The sequence below is a fragment of the Mizuhopecten yessoensis genome, unplaced genomic scaffold (genome assembly GCF_002113885.1).
Source record: "Mizuhopecten yessoensis strain PY_sf001 unplaced genomic scaffold, ASM211388v2 scaffold10963, whole genome shotgun sequence".
In the NCBI taxonomy this organism is placed as follows: domain Eukaryota; kingdom Metazoa; phylum Mollusca; class Bivalvia; order Pectinida; family Pectinidae; genus Mizuhopecten; species Mizuhopecten yessoensis.
The window spans coordinates 149,841-171,423 of record NW_018408809.1 but is presented as its reverse complement, the minus strand read 5'-3'; the positions used below and the strand labels follow the sequence as shown (position 1 = coordinate 171,423).

At 35.6% G+C, this 21,583-nt stretch overlaps 1 protein-coding gene across 1 annotated transcript; it reads left to right on the top strand.

Moving 5' to 3' along the window:
• Positions 1-263: 263 nt before the first annotated feature.
• LOC110464122 (brachyury protein-like) lies at positions 264-20,930 on the top strand. Its single transcript, XM_021519180.1, has 7 exons — positions 264-598; positions 7,943-8,207; positions 9,550-9,687; positions 12,845-12,906; positions 14,574-14,632; positions 17,151-17,321; positions 19,519-20,930. The coding sequence occupies exons 1-7, from the start codon at positions 330-332 to the stop codon at positions 19,896-19,898; spliced, it is 1,344 nt and encodes a 447-aa protein (XP_021374855.1). The 5' UTR covers positions 264-329; the 3' UTR covers positions 19,899-20,930.
• Positions 20,931-21,583: the final 653 nt, after the last annotated feature.

The following is a 21,583-nucleotide window of genomic DNA, read 5'->3' as shown; positions in this document are numbered from 1 at the left end:
CGAATGTAGCACTTCGCCTATAACATGAGTCATGAATATTCAATTACTGGATTATATTTCACTGTGACCCCGCCTACTTCTCGTCGAAGACGAATGTGCCAGCTATAGCTCCGCCCATTTTTAATCCTCCGGATATACGATTGGTCAGCGGTAATCGACGGTATCGGCAAGATCAAAGGATCACATGATTGAAATCTACCTAGAGTGTTAGTTTGTAAACATGTGTAAGTCATTCATTGAAACACTTTACAGATTGGGTCGAAACGCTTCCAACACAACCTCTTTTACACTGAGCCCAATTCTCGACAAAGTTGACAAATATTCCACAAATGTTAGATTCGGCAACAACTTGCGACTTCAAACTGGAGACTAAGAATCTTGGAGATTCTGGTTTTGCGGAATTAGAAAACTGTTGTGAAATGAAATCAACACACCTGAATGTATCTCACCTGCTCAATGCAGTGGACAGTGAAATGACAGTGGGCAGCGAGAAGGGAGACCCTACGGAAAGACAGTTACATGTCAAACTCGAGGACAAGGAGCTATGGGGAAAATTCAAGGAGTTCACCAACGAAATGATCGTCACCAAAAACGGAAGGTAAGTCGATTTTTCTAAATTAATCTTACCTGTAAAACTCCCGTCACGCTTGGCTGTATGAAAGCATCAAGGTTTGAGCGAGAAGTTACAATGTCGCCGTTAAAATAGTTAGACAATTTTTAATATAACATTTTATTGTAAGAAACGTTTGAAGGGACTCCACATAGCTGTACGATGTTTGGGCCCCATGTGTAGACGACATAAATGTATAAAGGTATAGAGGGTCGCAAAGTTAAAAGACATCAGATTTGAATGAAGAAACCCTACGTGTGTGTTGACTCAATAAATTGACCGTTCTTAAAGAGATCGAATATAATATACTTTCGGTACCATCAAAAATTAGATTCCATTCAGAAAATATAACGATTGAACTTAAATCAGGAGTGGGTTGTATTACTTTCTGTTTGAACGATAACTTGAATTTTACAAATATTATTTTATAAAGTGCTTGAACCAAACAATATTCCGTAGTGCGAGGGGGATTAGTTCTCAGTTTGTATTAAATCGAAAAAGAATTTCATTTAAATTATATAATATATCACATTGTTAACATTCCAAAAGGAAGTGTACTAGAATCTTATTTTAAAACGGACCTTTTCAAAGTACAGATATACAGCTTTATAGTTTAGTATTCTACCCTCACACCAGAATCTTTGGTAATACCTTTGTTCAAGGTCGAAGTCGGTAGTAGCACTTGACATAATAGATGCTAATGCAGTGCAGTTTTTTCTTGCTGAGTTCTGGAGTTTTGTTCAAAAATAAAATCTGATTTAAATCTAATTAATATACTTCATCCCCGGCTTTCCTTGTGTGTGTTAAAACCAGCGGGATACAGTTCACTAGCTTGTCAACTTCAAAATTATCAAATGCATCAAAGTATTTATAATGTATCAATTTCTTTCGAAGGGAACATATTTTTGTTGTGTTTTTTTAGTCGGGAATCTTAATTATTTATGAGTCCGTTTTTTTTCTTTTTTTGTGAGGAAACATACTTTGTTTTATAAGATTCTTTGTGTTGAGACAAAGTTAATTAACGAGTTTAAAACAAACAGAAGAAATGTATTCATTAATCTCTTTTTGTCCACTGCAAAAGTGCTCAAATATTCTTGTAATGTAAGTTAAAATGAACCTGAAATTTCAAGTCTATAATGCAGCAAGGTCTTTTTTAATTTAAATATTTTTCTTTTACAAAGTTGCTCAAGCAGAAAAAATAGAAATGACAACATTTATTTGAACATGTTTAACATGTGGATAGGCTAACAGAACGAAGTGCATTTCACAAGGTTTTCATCTCCGATACCATTTAGGTAAAAATGTTCTTTGAATAAATTGTTATTAGTTTTATTGAATGTGAACGGTCTGGACAGTTATTTCTTGCCTGAATACCGAGATAATACAGTTTTACTCTCATAACAACTTATGATACATAAACGGCGTCTGATAAACACGGATTTCCACTAGTAATACACTTACTAGTCCGACAAGGCGGTCGCCTGCGGACAACACACGAACGCTGTGTCACTTATGAATATGTATTTTTTAAAAATCGCATAGATTCTTTGAAACGTAAACAAGTGCTGACATCCTAAGTGCCTATTTTAGTGCATTTGGACATTATGATGAACTGATTATAACGGAACAGAAAAATCAGGAACTGTAATTGAATTTATCTGTAGTTATTTGGTTGTCTATGGTTTATAATTACAATGACAAACTCTCAAATAAATATTTTTTAAATATAATTACAGAATATGCATATTCAAACCAAATCAACCCATTTATGTCGGTACCTATACGTATGACATAATGATATCTGTTTGTACATATATGTATGTGTTTGTTCATTTATGTATATATGCACGTGTATGACATATTATTTACATTCGATTTAAAATTAGATTTAAATTGTAAAATTAAAATTAAAATTTCCAGTTTCACAACTATTTATATAGTCTTTGTATTACAAATCTGAAACAAATATTACAATCGAAATAATCCCATTCCCTGTTTGACGAGGTTGATTCCTTTCAGATTGATAGATTCAATAACCAACATAACAACTAGTGTCGACTAATATTCAAGTATATCGCCTCCACCATCATATCTTCCCCGACAGCCAGTCAAGTAAACACACATCGGAGCTAGAATTTTAAGTTTTATTCGGATTTCAGATTTTATTTCCAACACTCAGACACATGAAAATGTGTAACATGAGGTACATGTACATGAATTCATATATTAAATTATGACAGGATGGAACTTTAGAATAGTATGCATATTTATAAGGAACAATATCTAGGGTTGATCTGTTAAATATTCATATGTAGAATTCAACCAGTTTTATTCAGAAAGAGATAGTATATTAATAGTACGTATTAGCCCTCTCTATACATAAATACAAATATATCCTGTAGGTAATTTCCTTTGAATCCATTGTTATAAGTTATACGAACCCATTGTTGGATTGAATGTGAACGGTATGGACACTTATATCTAAATATATACATATGCGTGCAATATTGTAAATACAAGTATGAATAAATCAAATGTATGAAGCAGTCAGTTTACATAAATAATATTAAGACTAACTATATAATTGAAAATTAATTTGTACCGACTATATACTGTATACATAGGAAAGAGTGCCAACAAGTACTCTTTTTATTTCTATTTATGAGTAATAAATAGTTCTGCACTCACCAGAATTTACACAAAACTTGATACCACCGACTAGCAAGCTAAATACATTATACTTACATAATTTATCTATATGATATTTTATTTATAATTATAGTACTTGTTAAGATTTCAGAGCCAGCATGAACAACAAATTGTGTACGAATTGTAATCTATCTCAAATCACATGGTAATGCAGGAGAGAGGAAGGAATTTATGATCTGATTTTGATGAGATTTGAAGAACTGTAGCTCAAAACTTACATCAAGCAGTAGTGATTAATGTTATAGAAATATTTGAAATATATTACGGCACAAAATATTGTAAAAGATATATGGAAATATTCTAGCAATGCTGATGTACCAGTGGCGGATCCAGAGTTTTTTTGGGGGATTCAAGAACCCACCTACCCTGAGAATTTTCAACATTTACTTCAATTTTTCCCCACATGGACCTACNCTAAACTTGAGATATTTTCATCATCAATGGAGAAAAAAAATCGGCATTAAAGGCTTAGTTGTAAACTGTTAAACAATAACATTATGCTTCACAAGAGTCCACTATAGCTTCCCGTGGAGAAGCTCATAGGCTTCCTTACCCAGTCCATGTAGTGTGCATTGCATTTGGTAATACACTAAACTGAATATATATCTATGTGTTTTAAGAAGAAATCAATCTGTTACAGAACATGGTCTAACCTAATTTTTAAATGTGTGTATTCAGAATGAAATAAAGTTTACAACAACAAAAATTGAAACTAATTTATCAAAAACGTGACCACCTTGTTATAATGCTGATAAATTAAAGTGATTGTGCTATTTGTACTATTTATGTTTTCTCTTTCTGTACGTGTGGACGTTTTGCCACTTTTAGGATTTTCTCCTGAGCCTTTATTTAGCGACAGTGGAGGCTAGTGTATTCTTCCAAAGTTGACATATTATAATGCAATGCCTTATATAGATAATTGTCAGTGGGACTTACTCATGTCGTCTTCACCGCCGATTCAATTTCTTGATTTTTTATAATGATGGGGCATTACTATTGCCTAATTCTAAAGCATTTTGTTAGTATTCTATTATAGATTAGATAACTCGATTTTCATAATTTCATAATAATTTCCAAATTAATCTCTTCACACGTACTGTAGCCCCATGTAAGTAGCCAGCTTTTAAATAAAACGTTAAACGTTAAAAATAAAATGTGATTGTATAAGAAATATTTCATTATTTATGGGTCCTGTTTGTTATTTTCAAAAATATTAGCATATTTTCCTATAGCAGAAAACCAAATCGCTGAGATTAATAAGGTAACTATTCGTATAGATGTTATTTTCATGAAGAATCTCTCGGCTGCATTTTACTACTAGCTTATCTCCCCCTAGAGTTTAGAACCTATAATCAGACATCAAAGTGATACAAATATTTGAGTTATTTTTTTTCTTAATAATTCAATATTCTAGAGACGGGGGCCAGTCTAAGATGTTATACAGGATCATTAGCTGTCCCTGGTATACACTCATGATTCGTGTGCTTAGCGGAATAATAATTGCATGTTTCAAATATCTTATCTTCCATGGAAATATTTTCATGAACTATTTTTTTCATAATTTGAACAAATCAGGAGACATATAAAATGGTTGAGTATACCAAACAATGTACAGCATTCCAAGACACCTATGTTTTGTAACATTCCAAGACAGCTTGTCTTTAAACTATTTTAATTTAACTTATTTACCATTTATAAGAGAATTCTAAATTGACAGCGAGTAACTTACCTTGGTTGTTAAATATTATGATATATATTTAAGAATGATGCCTCACTTAAATTGTTAAATATCATATTATATATTGAAGAATAATATCTCACTTAAATTGTTAAGTATTATAATATATATTTGAGAATGATAATTTAGATTTATTTCCAATGCATAACATGTCCTTAAGATCGATTTTACAAATGTAACAGACCCTTACGAGTAATATCAATGTGTATGTGCCGGCGAGAGTAAGTGTTATACCAGGTAGCTGTCAAGTGGCCGAGGTTTATAAACGGGGTAGTGCTCCCTAACACCCCTCCAATCAATAACACCCATATCATAACACCGCCTTATCAAAATCTATAATTGATATTTAACGCTCGGAGACCACGAGATCAGCCGTGTGATCATCAGAAAAAGTCGGAGAATAGTGTGATAATTGAAAAAGGAGGTGTGATGTATAATGAATACAGATTTAAAATTTAAGTCTCGTTTTCGTTATAATGGAATGTGTAAGTGATTACTTAATATAAATATAATGTTCAATTACACGGTCAAAAGAGCAGCTTTTCACAAAAACAACATTTTCATTTGGAAAAGGGGATACTAACTGCACCTTCAAATTAAAAATAAAATCTCAGAAATAGGTGTTTTTAATTTCATACATAATCATAGTTTTTATTCCAGTTTTAATTTAATGGAATTCGTAAGCACACATAAAAAAATAGAAAATAAAAAATGGTTTCAGATATTTCTTTTATAAAATATTTTTTAATTTACAAATGTAATAAACTATGTAGCAATAAAACATCTTTGTGATTTAAGCTCGACTAAAGTGAAGTAAAATGTATAGTTATGGTATAAACAAAAAGACGACTACACTTATTGTAGAACGTGTCAACAGATACGACCACATTCTTTCTCATCTTACAGGATTTCAATAAGATATGAAAGATTGTTTCTACAAATTTGTTAATTCTATGTGTCTGTTGTTTAAGTACAATTCCATTACAAAAATAAGTATTATTGTTTAATGTGGAATAAATAATCTAAATGATATAAACATATTTTTCTGATTACAATCAGACAGGCATGGTTGAGGGGGAACAATAACTAAAATAAATAAGACTATATTTTAGTTTTAAACTGTCTACCCGGAATCGATTTAGTTTTTAACTATCTTCTATACAGATTTAGTTTTTAACTATCTTCTATACAGATTTAGTTTTTAACTATCCTCTATACAGATCTAGTTTTTAACTATCCTCTATACAGATTTAGTTTTTAATATAAACTTTCTGTCTACACAGAATGAGCTTTGTTTTTAAACTGTCTACACAGAATGAGTTTAGTTTAGTTAGGTTATTTGCTATAAATCACTTAAATTATAAATATCTGCTTCACATTGGGTTACTCAGTCTTGAAATATCTTATGCATAAAAAAAGTTTAGTTTTGTACTATTTATTACACACCGGCTTAGTTTTAAAATATCCACATTAGTGTTATTTCAAAGTTTAGTTAATAAAATATCCTCAATGCTACTATTTTCAACACTCCAGTCCATTTTTTAAACTATCCCTTAATCATTAGTGTAGTTTTTTAACTATCTTTTTAACAAGTAAATACGTTTTAATCTACTTATAAATGTATTAATCACAAGATTTTAAACTGAACGAATAAGCATTAAGGAATTATGTAAAATATTTTTAAGAATTTAAGATTTTTAGCTGTTACACAATTTTCATCGAAGATATTTGAATTTCAAAAATTCTACAGTTTAAATGTTAATTAGATATTTTGCAAATACCATTGGAAATGTGCTGTAGATAACCAGACACTTATAAAGGCGTTTGTGAGGTAGGCATGCTTTTGCGCTTGTATGTAAACTTGAACTCCTTTAAATGCAGTCTGAAATTGACAGATATAGATTCACATATATAGGGGCAAATATAGTCTCGTTAGGCTTATAGACAGATATACACTCACATATATAGGGGCAAATATAGTCTCGTTAGGCTTATAGACAGATATAGACTCACATATATAGGGGCAAATATAGTCTCGTTAGGCTTATAGACAGATATAGACTCACATATATAGGGGCAAATATAGTCTCGTTAGGCTTATAGACAGATATAGACTCACATATATAGGGGCAAATATAGTCTCGTTAGGCTTATAGACAGATATAGACTCACATATATAGGGGCAAATATAGTCTCGTTAGGCTTATAGACAGATATAGACTCACATATATAGGGGCAAATATAGTCTCGTTAGGCTTATAGACAGATATAGACTCACATATATAGGGGCAAATATAGTCTCGTTAGGCTTATAGACAGATATAGACTCACATATATAGGGGCAAATATAGTCTCGTTAGGCTTATAGACAGATATAGACTCACATATATAGGGGCAAATATAGTCTCGTTAGGCTTATAGACAGATATAGACTCACATATATAGGGGCAAATATAGTCTCGTTAGGCTTATAGACAAGCGGACTCTTTTCATGAAACCAGTCCTCGATAAATTACACCAAAAATACCTAATGAGAAATTAAATATATTTGAGATAAAATGTAAAAAAGAGATTTGGAGAGAGAGAAAAAAATACACCGGGAGTTTACGCTTACTTATTTTTGTAGGAAAAAAGACAAACACATTTTATTACTGACAAATAAATCTTCATGGATAGCCACTATAGCATTATTATTTAATATAGAAACAAAGAAATATTACGCTCATTATAACTCACAAAGATGAAAAAATAAAAAATAAACTTCTCTGGTATAAATTGCCAATAGTACGTTAGCCATATATAAAGTAAATAAGCGTCCTACAGATATATGAAACATAAGAATATTCACACAATTTATACCAACATTCTGGCACTTCCATTTTCAGGCGGATGTTTCCGGTGTTCCGGGTGAACATTTCCGGTGTGGACCCTAATGCCATGTACACGGTCCTATTGGATTTTACCCAGGTGGACAGCCACAGATGGAAGTACGTAAATGGGGAATGGGTCGCGGGGGGCAAGGCTGAACCGGCCGCGCCAAACTGTGTGTACATCCACCCTGACTCCCCAAATTTCGGCGCTCATTGGATGAAGGAGACGGTGACTTTCAGCAAGGTCAAACTCACCAACAAACTCAACGGCGGTGGACAGGTTCGTATTTCACTAGTCGTATTCCCTACCTGTTGTAACAAGGTGTATAGTATGTGTTCCCGTGCAAAAGTCGACAGTAAAATCAAAATTATGAATAAATTACAGCTGAATAAGAACTATTGTACTATGTTCTTAAAAAACGCAATATTTCTGAAAGAGAACATACGCTTTTATGCAAGAAAAAAATTACCTAATATTTCGTATTATCATGCGATCTGTTTAACCAACTTTATTAAAGTTGATGAAGGTAGACAAATGATTCCATCAAGTGGATTAAATGTACTTGGACAGTGTTTAACACGAGTTATTGTATGATGGGAGGTGGCGACAGACCAGCGATTACTGCGCCATTATCAGGCCATTTGCTGGTTATTTGGGGGATATTGGACCCCATTAAATTCCCATTCCACGAGTACTTTCCTTGATGTTCATGGAGAGTCAACATTTATTGGAGCCAGTGTCTCAAACAAGCTTCAAACATGCTCAGTGGTCAGCAAAACGAGCGAGATAATCGGAATCAGTTACGGCAGCACGGCTGAAATTAGGCTTGACCACATCTGACAATGGCCAAATTGAAACAAGTGACCACAATAGGTATCAGATAGACCATCCCTATCGTCCATTAAGGTTTCTGCTCGACCCTCTTAGGGTTTTCATCTAACCTCCAATATCTTTATTTGAGGCTTATGTCACGGCTATTTCCGCCTATTATTGTATAAGGTCTTCGGTTTATAGACTGACCACCGCGTTCCCATGCTTTATAGACTGACCACCGCGTTGTCATGCTTTACAGACCAGTCTATACACATCTCTTCATTCATCTTCATGCTCTGATTTCCACATCAAACATTTTGTGATCCTAAAAGACTGACTTTGTTTACACTTGAATACTGTTGGAATATGAATTCACAACACGAGGATACTTATTTAAACATGAAATTTCACGGTATATTTTATATCTGGCGTACCTCTGTACTCGCATTACAGATGGCGCTGAGAACAGAACAATAGCTGAGGTTTATTTAGACTATGAAATGAATCGAATCGCAATGAAACTAAACACCCAGTATCACTCAGACATGTTAACAATAAATTTTGATTTGCCCAAACCAGCTTTAAATTTCAAAAGTTGGCACAGCAAATGATTTGCTCTCGTCTACTTAGTTTAAATATGTAAACTTTATTTATTTTACAGCAATTATGAAACAAATCATTTTTGTATTAACCACTTTTATTTGCCCAGATGTTAGAGCGCGGAGGGTCTTAGTTCTTATTTCTAAGGTAGAATTTGTGGTATTGGCTGTTCACCAAAGTTAAAGCAATGATTTTCTCCCCATTCCAGATCATGTTGAACTCCCTACACAAGTACGAACCCCGTGTACATATCGTCAAGGTGAATAACTCTCAGAAGAAGAGGATCACAAGCTTCAGCTTCCCCGAGACACAATTTATCGCCGTCACAGCCTACCAGAACGAGGAGGTAGGTACCGCATATACACCCTTATATTTAACCCCTCAATTCCAAACACATCCCGTATGCTACCCTTTCCTATCAACCTAACCCAGTAACACATTCCCATCAACGTCCTGTAAGTCATACCTCCCTATCCCACAATTCTCACACACAATCGTACATATAAGATGTTCTTTTTATCAAATATTACATAATTGCGCATGAGCATAATAGCTCATACACAGTACTTCTTTAGTCCAACATGTCATGTCCATGATGCCATGACATGTATATATGCCATTCTTTAAAATCAGTCTCTCAGAATGCATTGCGATCCCCTCCATTGAGGAGACAGTAATGAATTCTGGGAGACAGTGCTGAATCCCCGACTTGATGCTTCCTCCTTCGTGTGACAGCTAACTCGTGATATAAAGGAGTATTCCCGGTATTTGGACACTTTCAAAAAATAGCTTCCTTTTTGTTATACGTTAGAAATGACTAAATAACATTCAAACAATAGTGCATGGGAATCTCATTGAGGTTTGCCACGCTACTAGTTTTTCCTGTACCGATTGGTTGCGCTAATAGATCGCTTGATTGTGTAAATCAAAATTCTGCTTCTAATTTTCCTGATTAATTTTCAGTGACAACATTGTTTCAATTTTGTACATGTGTGAAACAAATTAATTGAGCGGAATCATATTAAAATATCTGCAGCAAACATATGAATATATATTCTTTAAAAAGGAAGATGTAGAATATATATTTGAAGCTTTTCTAACTAAGACTCGTAGTCTTAAAATAATATTACAGTGGAAAATGATTGGATTTTGATGTGGAATTATTAAAACTATTCGTTACGACACTCGAAAGGGACTCCTTTGTCGATTCTTTGTGAAAAGTTCGCCAGCGCACTGAAAACATGAAAGTTATGCATGCTCCTTTTTTAATCTTGAAGAACTTAGACAATATTCAAAGACAGAAGGAAACATTCCAGAACGTATAAAACGACACGTGTACCGACAGTGATCCACCATTGACTTATAAAATGGCACCTCCTCGTAGAGTGTAATTAAACTGCAATATCTAGTGCTCCTTTGTCACTCGTTAAAGAATTTCTGGCGTTGAAATGAATTCCTATGTTTTATCAGACGCGAGTCCATACATCTGTGTTGGCTTTTAACGAAGTTTTTTTTTCTCGATGAGTTTTTCACCTGTTTGATATGCACCCTTGGCAGGTAGATTGGAATTGTATTCAAACTTTGACGTCTTCGCTGTGACATTTGAATAAATACTTGTCTTGTGTCAAAATAAGAACAGTTTTACGAGTGTTTAGATTTTTTTTTTTCTTGGTTCAATTTTTTAAAAGTACATGTTACAATTGTATCTAATATTTACAGCAACACGAAAATGTGTCCATTTGAAATTTATCAATAATATCCCGAAAAAAATTGGGCCGTCCTTTTTCATTTATGAGGGAAATTGCTACTCGAAGAGATTTAAAGGGGAGTACGAGTGAATTCCTTAACAGCGGGCACGAACGCACACACAAAAGATTCTGTCCTCAAGTCTTTGACGAAGTTTGAAAATTAAGATCAACTTTATTATCGACGTAGTTATAATCAAGTAAACGGCTAGGGAAATGATCAAAGGCAACTTTCAACTTTGCTATGATTCAATGTTTAAAGAAAATTATAAAAAGACAGCCAACTCGAAAAAATGTTTCAAACGTGTGTTTTCCTAGCCTCACGTTATGTTTGCTCACTGTCCGATTTCAAATGCTTGCGTGATATCATGTTACAATCGAACGCTCCCAGGGTAACACCTATTTGTAACTCCTTTTCAAGAGAGTGCTAATGATGGTCTAACGACGATTCGTTACGGCATCCACAAGCTATTTCAATTCACTTATCGGCAGAAAAAAATGATTAGGAAAATCATTAACGCTATCATTCTGTGTATTTATGTCAGAGATTTTGTTTAAATTTCTCACGCCGTATTTAAAGTTGTGATTTGAGGTGGCGGCTGACATTGACTGAGCAGGCTCGGCCATAAGTACTGTGTGTGCTGATACTGTCTCGTTAAATCAAGTTCTAGTTGAATGTTGTACGAGTAAATAGTCATTGACGGAAGGTGCTCGATCCTAACCCTGCCTGACACATCAAGATCTAAACTAACTGTGATATAATCAGTAATATAGGTCTGAGCACACCAACTAAGGTCTTTGTGCTCGATGCACATTCTAGAATAATTAAATATCTAAAATGATTTGTTTTATTCCTGAAAATATTGACATATATGATGCGATTACTGAGCCTCTAAATTAAATGTTCCATGAAAAGTTATTTTCATGTAAATATGTGTTGTGTCCTGTATAATTATACAAAAATAGTTATGGGTTGTGTGCGATTTTAGAGAGGTGCGTGGAATATTTTGAATCCCATGTAAGTTTTAGCATAACAAATATCATGACGGTAGTCGATAGGTTCCCTGTATAATTATCAAATGGTTTGCAGATTGAATCGCCATGCCAGTTAGAGTTGTTTTTGGAAAAAAATAGACAAATGACAAATATATTTTTCTCACATAACTCAGTAAATGGGCGTGTCAGAAAAAGCGGAACAACTTGGAACTCTTCTTCGTTGGAGATACGACACAGAGCAATTTGGAACTCTCTGCTTTAATTAAGATTGATCATATTATTTCCAATTCGAAGATCTTTATATGTAGTGACAACCGTCTTAACAGCAGGTGGTTGTTTTCTGCATTCCTCGTCTGCCATGTTATTTATTTGTCAGGCTATTTGTTCTTTTGCCGTTTTGTTGTATTGACAGGTTACATCCAGGTACATTTAGTAAAATTCTCACCTGTGTAGACATAAACCTTTATCTATTTGTAGCGTACAAAATATGCGCGTCCCTGTGTCTTGCAACTGTTTAGTGTTTTACTTTATTTGCAAGTAATCTCAGGAGGCCTAAGAGATTGTCGGTCCCATTTACTCTCTGATATTTCCATCCGTGAGTTTCTGTGTTTACTGTAGGCCACTCTGTGATCATAACTAATACTAAATTACTGACTTCAATCTACTCGAGCTCCAGTGACAGGTATAGTACAAAGATAAACTGGTAAAGCGAGACCTTCATTTTATATATCATTTTATATATTTGTATTTTTATCTTTTCAGATCACTGCCTTGAAAATAAAGCACAATCCTTTTGCCAAGGCCTTCCTGGACGCCAAAGAAAGGTGAGCAAATAGAAATGGCGCATGAAATGGCAATTTCTTACATCCTCCATTTTATTATCCATAGTACTCAACCCGAGTGATTGCATACGACACACAAGGTCCTTATTTGAACCTCGGGCTTCAAAGGCGCAAAGACAATCAAGCGAACGTATTGTTGTTTATTGTAAGATTTAATCAGATCCCGGTGGTAAAGTTTATTTGGTTTAACCTTTAATGGTAAAAGGACGCAATAAGTGATCAATCCCCAGTCGGTGATATCGAGAAATACGAAATAATTGTCGCGTTAAATATTTAAACAACACTGTTGGAATTTTCTTAGAGTTTAATTAATGGTTCAGAACACAAGAAAAACATGGGGATAGCTATGTGAGTGTTAACGTATGTCAACATACTAGCTTCCAATAAATAGTTTATACTTCACATAATACCTTAACACTTTAAACTTGAAAGGTCCCGAGCAGACCTTCACCAGTCAAAGTGTATCACAGTATGTCAAATCTATTAACGAGGGTTTGTTTAAACAAGTCGGCGAAGTACACTAAATAATTACAGGATAGCTATCCAGGTACAACAATGCACATGAGTGACATATCTCCTCTCCATGAGATGTTGGAGGTCGGCTTCGTGCACGAATTGTGTACTAGCTGACAAATACAAATGTAGATATTCAGAAAAAAATCATAAGTACAAGTTAACAAGTCATATGTTCAAGTTGAAACGACTTCTATACGATATAACAGGAATTGTGTATGAGTTAACAGGACTTGTGTATGAGTTACATTACTTTGGTACAAGTTAACACGACATATGTACAAGCTAACATGACATTTGGACAAGTTAACACGACATATGTACGAGTTAACACGACATATGAACGAGTTAACACGACATATGTACGAGTTAACACGACATTTGGACAAGTTAACACGACATATTTACGAGTTAACACGACATATGTACGAGTTAACACGATTTCTGAATGAGTTAACACGACATGTGTATGAGTTAACAAGATTTCTGTATGAGTTAACACGACTTATGTACGAGTTAACACGATTTCTGTATGAGTTAACACGACATGTGTATGAGTTAACATGATTTCTGTATGAGTTAACACGACATGTGTATGAGTTAACAAGATTTCTGTATGAGTTAACACGACCTATGTACGAGTTAACACGATTTCTGTATGAGTTAACACGACATATGTACGAGTTAACACGACATATGTACAAGTTAACACGACATTTGGACAAGTTAACACGACATATTTACGAGTTAACACGACATATGTACGAGTTAACACGACATATGTTCTAGTTAACACGATATATGTACGAGTTAACACGACATATGTACGAGTTAACACGACATATNAAGAGTTTACACGACTTGTATAAGAGTTAACACATCTTGTATACGACTAACACGACTTGAATACGACTAACACGACCTGTGCACAAGTTTGTAGGTGATAACACGAGTTGACTTGTTTACGACCTACCCGACTTTGGTTCGAGTTTATACGACTTTTGTACGGATATACTCGTCTTTAGAACGACTGAGACGGGTCAGCACTATTTATTCAATATATTGATAAGCTGTTTTATATATTTATCGCTATACAGTATACAAAAATGACATTTCTGTAACTATTTTATTTGCAGGCCTGATCAGAAAGAATTCATCGATGACTCTCTGGATGGCCAGCGGTCACTATCCCACCGTAAGTATATAATGACCGAATCAGACCATGAGTGTCCCAGAAAGAAGCGCTAATGTACAAATGAAAATACACATTACATGATATCACAAACAAACTTTTACAATAAAATCATAGTTAAAACATCCTCTCCCTTTTTTTAGGCATGTTATACAAATAGTTTTGAGGATTTTTGATCTTCAATTGGTGTTACCACAACAGAGCGATCAAAATGAAATTGGGAAAACTTTCATTTTTTCTCTCTCGTTCATTTGGGGAAAAAGTGTAATTTATAGTCGACCATTTTTGTGTGGTGCACACAGTGACGTGACAGGCAATTATCAGTAAATTGTGGAAGTAAAACGAGCGTATTGATATGTACCTGTAATCATCACACCTGGCCAGGTGTTCAGGTGATGTTTTCTGTGTGGTATTATCAGGTAGACAAATTGTTTAACATTGACTATCAAGGTGGATCGTGAGGTGAACACTAGAATGTCGGCTTTACCGTGAAGTCTGTTGGCACTGGTCATAGACAACATTCAGTTTTTGTTATAGACTTATCTATAATGAAGTAGTGGGGTGTATGGGGCCGACACCAGACCGGGTATGTACAGGTACAGCGATCTATGTTAGGCCACAACTGTCACGCAATTGAGACGCACACGAGATAACGCCCACAAAACACTATCAATAAATTACCCCACTGCCTAGAGCAGATCGCTTTAGTCTGATAACGTTAGTATTAATAGGTGTTGATAGGTAATCGGGATCTTTGATGATCAATAATATGCACAGGTAAATAACGCGCAGGTATGATGTATCTGGTAGACACTTGTATCTGCTTATATGAACTGTGAGGACAATCTTAATAGTTAGGTGTAGCTTAACTTGCACCTTTCATCTCTTCAGAGATACGTGTTAAAATTTACCCAATCATCGCCTGGTTTAATTAAATTACCTGTTCAAAAGGTAGCGAACCAATCACGTCTCCGCGCGCTGTTTTACCTGGGATTACACTCCGGCGTATTACTTACCATACAAACAAATTAAGTCGGGTATGAAAAGAGGAGAAAATCCTCCGTTTAATATGAAACACAATATGCCTTGTTTAACCCCTCCTAGGTGGCCTGGCAATGATTGTGTGTTATTAGTGACTTTTATGATAGTTTTCTGGGCAATTTAATTTGTTCCTCATCCTAAAGGTAATTCGACTTTATATTTGACGTGGAAACCTAAACCTCCGGGGTAGGCGACGGGCTACTACACTAAACTAGACGCGGTCCTCACAAGTCGGGGTAGTGGGTAACAATGTTATATATACTGGCTATAATTCAATTAGTTCACACCGTCCTCGTGTCAGTGACTCCATTTACATATATCCATTTCCACATGAATATCTGCTGATTAAAAACTATTGGAACTTAATATGTTTTAAATAAAAACTAGTTATCAAATTTTAACTAACAGTTTATCAATGTCAAAGGATATTTTCTCTTTTTTGGAAATAAGGAGCAGCTGGATAGTATTTCTCGCAGTCAGAGAAAATAATTATCACATTATTTGACGCTGATTTTGAATTGAGGAACAATTGTAACGCCACAACAGAGAGTCCTTAGGGGGAGGTCGAACTGCACATTAGGGTGGGGCAGGCATAAAGGGTCAGTCAGACGTACAAGAGATGTACACATGCACGGGTGTTCCGTACGCGGACGTGTGAGGCCCCTCCCTACGCTAGCTGACAGCCTGTCTATAACTTGATTCCTCTGAGGCCATTACTTGTCAACGATAGTATCTGTCATCTGAACATTGTCATCTTAACTACTCGTATTTGTCGCCCCGTTTATTCGCTAACAATTGTCCCACTTAAAAAGGATATAAAATGCCCTCCCATCCTCCACAAGGCTTTCAACGCGTCCCTCGAATAAAACTGTACGAAACTTCTACCCCCCACTAGGGGAGAAACTTATACTCACTCCGCAGTCAGGCCCCACCGCTTCATGATTCTATCGCAAGAATGCTCGGTTTTAATGCAACGTTTATAATGAAAATGATATGGAGGGTGTGTGGATTGTAACTGCCATCCTACCCTCGCCTGATAAGACCTACATGCTTTCACGATATTGTAATAGCAACGATTCAATTAATGTCTCAGAGGATACAATTCCAAAATTTCATTTTTTTTTCTTCTTTTAATTTTGTGAAATTTAAATCATAAAAATGTGAAGTTTTCATTTGTTATTTGACACGCAATCTTTTAATTTTATTTCATACAAAAAGTTTTATCAATACGAGTATCTTATTATATGCACCAAATTACTTCAAAGGGATGCAACTAACAGAACTACAACTTATCTTTTTAAAACCAAACAAATTTTAGTTTCAGCGGTATATTATAAAACATGCAATGAAAACCGTCTATAATAAAAAAAAAACCAACCCAATAATGTGTCAAAAAATTCTAATGGAAAATAGTGGATTTCATTTATCTTTTACTCTATGACAGTACAGATATCTTATATATGTAAATTTCTTTGAGCAGTGGCGAGCACCTGGTACATACCCCCAGGAGGTCATTCCTTGGTCCCACCCCCCGCGCATCAGTTCCCTAACGCCATCAACCTGTCGAACGCCCATTGTGATCGGCTCAGCCTCAGACAGGCGCGGACCTCACCCTATCCCCATCCCTACCAACGGAGGTCTCCACCTCACGGTAAGTACAATACAAGTTCGCCCTACCAAATATTACCGGGATGCTTTCTTCTCATGTTGAGTACAATATGATTTTTCGCTTCAATTCTCCCTCCCATATATTTCAGGATATATTTCTCCTTGTGGAAAGTGCAATACAAGAATATATACTATTCCAGCCCGAATCGTTCCTCCCAAATATTGCGGAAATTGTTCCCCTCTAACGGAATTTACACAACAAGAACATAAAATTCCGCTGTCAAACTCTCGCGAGATGTGTTTCCTTCACGGAATGGATAATGAAAGAAAATGTACCATGAAACTACTCCAATACTCCAAAGTACAGTACAAGTACATATACAATTCCCCGCTCAAATTCTTCCATCCAAATATTGTTTGGAAGTGTTTTTCCTCACGGAAAGTAGAATACAGACTGTTTACAAATTTCTCGCACACATACCGAACCGCCTCCACGGAAATCATCCTACATGTAAATATAAAATTACCCGCTCAAATGATCCCTTCGGAATTTATTTCCACACTGAAATTAGACACACAAATATGTACACATTTTTCGCTCAAGTTTCACTTATGGTAGGGTTTGTTTCCCCCCGTCTGTTACATGTAGCACACATGTAATGGTATTGCTCTATTGTATTTCCTACAGTTGTCAATTTCAGCCTTCCTAGGACTTGGCTTAATCGTTTCTTTAAATGAAATTACAGGACCAGAACATGTTAATATTTTACCGTTCATGTCCCCCTCTTACAGTACACATCGTACAGTCAGACAAAACTTCGACCAGATTTGCATTTCTGTATCATTCTATAACTGACCTTTTCCCCTTTTCTCCTTCTTTTATCAACCAGACTATTTCGACTGATCAACAGCAACGTTACATTTAAGACTGCTACATCTTATTTCAAGGTTAAAGCCTTTCTTGAAATAAATGTTAGGTTTGTTAAGAGATATTGAGTCTTGTTAAGAGATATTGAGAGATTTCCGGTTGACTTTAAATAATGACTAATTGGTATGCTAATCTGATATCCACATCAGTATAAACCGCTCCAGGTACTCTAAGTTAGATTCAAATGAAGACGTCATCAATGTCAGGGCATAAGAGGGGCAGTAAGCGGTAAATTTGGGACAATTATCAGCTCTTAAGAAAACATTTTATGGTGTTTGACCACGCTGTGTGCCCCCCAGTAAAATAGAAAGACTAGTAAAGTAAGGGTAGGTCTCGAGTCTTTCAGCGCCCATTAACATCGATTGCACTGTCTCCTTAGTTAGCACCTAAGTGCCACTCCGCCAGACAAAACGGCCTACATAAGTCCGTACCCAACTTTATGCCAGGGTTCGTTCCGCTGCTCGTAAAATTCCGTCTTTTCTATCTCCCTTTAAGACCTAAGCGGCCTCTTTGATGTACGGCAATTAATTTCCTTTAAAATACATGTATTACCTAGGACAGAGGCCTGATGACTCGGCCGTATGTTTTTATTGAATATTTGGCTGTATTTAGTACTAGACTCGGGTGGATAGACCCCTTACGGACTATTTCAAATAATTTAACGGTTGACGGGATCCTTTTCAGTTTCTTTATTCTCTTTTATTGAAACCTTAAGCGATCTACGATATCATGATGGCTGCTGATAACGCTAAAAGGGGTGGTGGACAGAGTAACGTTGGCCCCTGTACCCCTACTATCCCTAAACAAATTATCATTTTATGATCACACATTAATCGCCGCTCATTGTTAAACAAATTCCAGTACGTAGCTGATATAACTGATAGGAATACAAAACAGATCGACAGTTTGATATGTATGAGCTGTTTTGATGAAAAACCAAATCCATACTTTTAATGTAGTATTTTCGCGAAAAACAAAACACTTTATGCGAAAATGTAGTAGCTGGTATGAAAGTCCTACACATAGAGTCTGGTCTTGAATTGTGTTGGCTATACTCAACCGCCAACCGTTCTCTAATTTATAGGAATGATTATCTTCAGTTAATAAATGTTATATGTGTAATCTTCAGCATTTGTAAATCAGTAGAAAGTCATTATAGACTATATGGTAGATGTTGGGCCTTTATTTTATACTGCTAATGATACATTCAACGTGGTTTTGATGATGATATCAATGAATGAAGTCGTTGGTGTTTTTTCATTAAATACAAAAATACAATGTTCCTAATCAATTTTCTCTATTTTGTTTTCAGGGGGCTACCCAAGGGACGTAACCAGCAATATACCTGTTCTAAATATAGCCGACAACTGGCCGCATATGTCTACCGGAAGTCACGGAATGCTGGGACAATCAAATACGACAGCACCGCAGTCACAGTACGGAATGTGGCCAATGGGTGGACCGATCGGAAACCTATCACCCAATCAGAACTGTGCAATGCCGTATCTGCGCTCAAGCGCCCCCTACACGTTATGTAACAGTACGACAACGATTTCCAGTGTACCACACGTGACTCTATCAAACTCAGTGCCTACGTCATCCTTTGAAACATGTGACATTTCATCCTTTTCATCCAATCGTGACGTTTTCAAGAACACCGCATGGGGTCCTTTGTCTCCGCCACCAATCTAAGTAGAATCTTCATTGTGATTGGATAGAATTAGGTCACGTGCGTCTGTGATAAAAAAAATGTATGGGCCGGTTCTGGATGCAAAATGACATTTTTAACTATTGTATATGTTGCTATGAATCTTACTGTTTGTATGGGTTGTCGGTCACTGTATGTAAACCCAAGTGCTGTGTTATCCATGAGATACTCATTACAATAGTCAAAACACTAAACTCTGTAATCCGTTAAATATAATTTGAATCACTCAAATACAAATCGATTTTTCAATCAATGCTCAAAAAAATCAAAAAAACATAGGATTAGTCTACTAAACCCTATCATGACATTTTCTCAGGGTTTGTTTATGGCAAAATATCTAGGTTCATTTTTTTCAATCTTAAGAAGGATTCTTTTTCTAAAGAAGTAAATTGTATCTACCTGGTGACAAGTAGGGTTTGCACAGGTGTTACAAGTAAACAACTGATTAGGTTTTCTACCTGTATATATTTCCTAACTAACTGCCATACTCACACCTCTAACCCACAAATCTTTGCGACCACAATGAACAACAGCCATTAATTTTATCGGCGCATTCGATTCGATCACTAAGTATTCACCTAAATCACCAAGGTCTCACGAGCGATCGTTATTGTATTTACTAAAATCTGGACCAATCGACCGGACGGATTTCACGGATATCTTGTTATTTATTCCGACCCTCAATCAAAATTATTAGCTCTACGTTGCAATTGATTTGTGCGAAAAGGTTTAAGATATTTGTTACACAAAGATTAATGAACTGGCACAGGTGTTCCAAGTAGAAGGTGTTATCTCTAAAAAATGTCACTGATAATAGACAACATTGTAGCCAGAGATCTAAAGGGGAAGGGGGATGGAGGGGGTGGCTCTGTGACTATAAACGACCCGATAATGAACGAACATAAAGTTTCTGTGTGTATGAAAAGAGAGCAGTGAACAAACGAAAAGAACGAAGAGGAGTACTATAAGAAAAACTACGAGAGAAAGACAGAGAGAAAATGTGAGAGAGAAGAAAGAAAAACACAAAGAATGAAAATGTGTAGATGTTGATAACATTAAAGTATTTTGTATATATTGTAAAGATTGTAAATATTGTAAATATTGTATATTTACCCCAATGCTAGTGATACGGAACTGTCTACATTTCCTCGTGTAAACAATAAATCACTTTGTACATTTACACCACTTGTAAGTTGGTATTTATTTAAGTCTTTGTCCGTCTTAAACCCACCATTACCTGCTACCGGTCGATTCCTGTAGCTCTATTATAGATTCAAAAAATGAAATATTTGTTTGGTAGAAAAAAAGCCGACTTTTTCTTCTGTGTGTATGGCGTACAAGGAGAGACAAGGATAGTGACGAACTGTGAGGTTGAGGAGAAGTAAATAGTCTTTCCTCTTTGTAGCCTACTCACACCTCCCGTACACACTTCACACACCCGGGCACATACCCAGCCCCTAATAGGGGCCGATCTGGTAGACTAGACACGAGTCCGATCACTCGATATTTTATTACAAGTTTGTCGTATTGACTCTTCATTCGATATGTTGACTTAAGTCCACATACATAACAAATTACAGAGAAGCACCAGTCGGGACTGTGTTTGTGTGGTCCTCGGCACTAACGCACCGTCCTTCTATAAAAACGTCGAGCTTGGTATTCATGTTGT

Coding starts and splice junctions, on each gene's coding strand:
- LOC110464122 (XM_021519180.1), top strand. CDS start 330: ATGTTAGATTCGGCAACAACTTGCGACTTCAAACTGGAGACTAAGAAT. Junction 599..7,942: donor ATCGTCACCAAAAACGGAAG/GTAAGTCGATTT, acceptor TTCCATTTTCAG/GCGGATGTTTCCGGTGTTCC. Junction 14,633..17,150: donor CCAGCGGTCACTATCCCACC/GTAAGTATATAA, acceptor TTCTTTGAGCAG/TGGCGAGCACCTGGTACATA.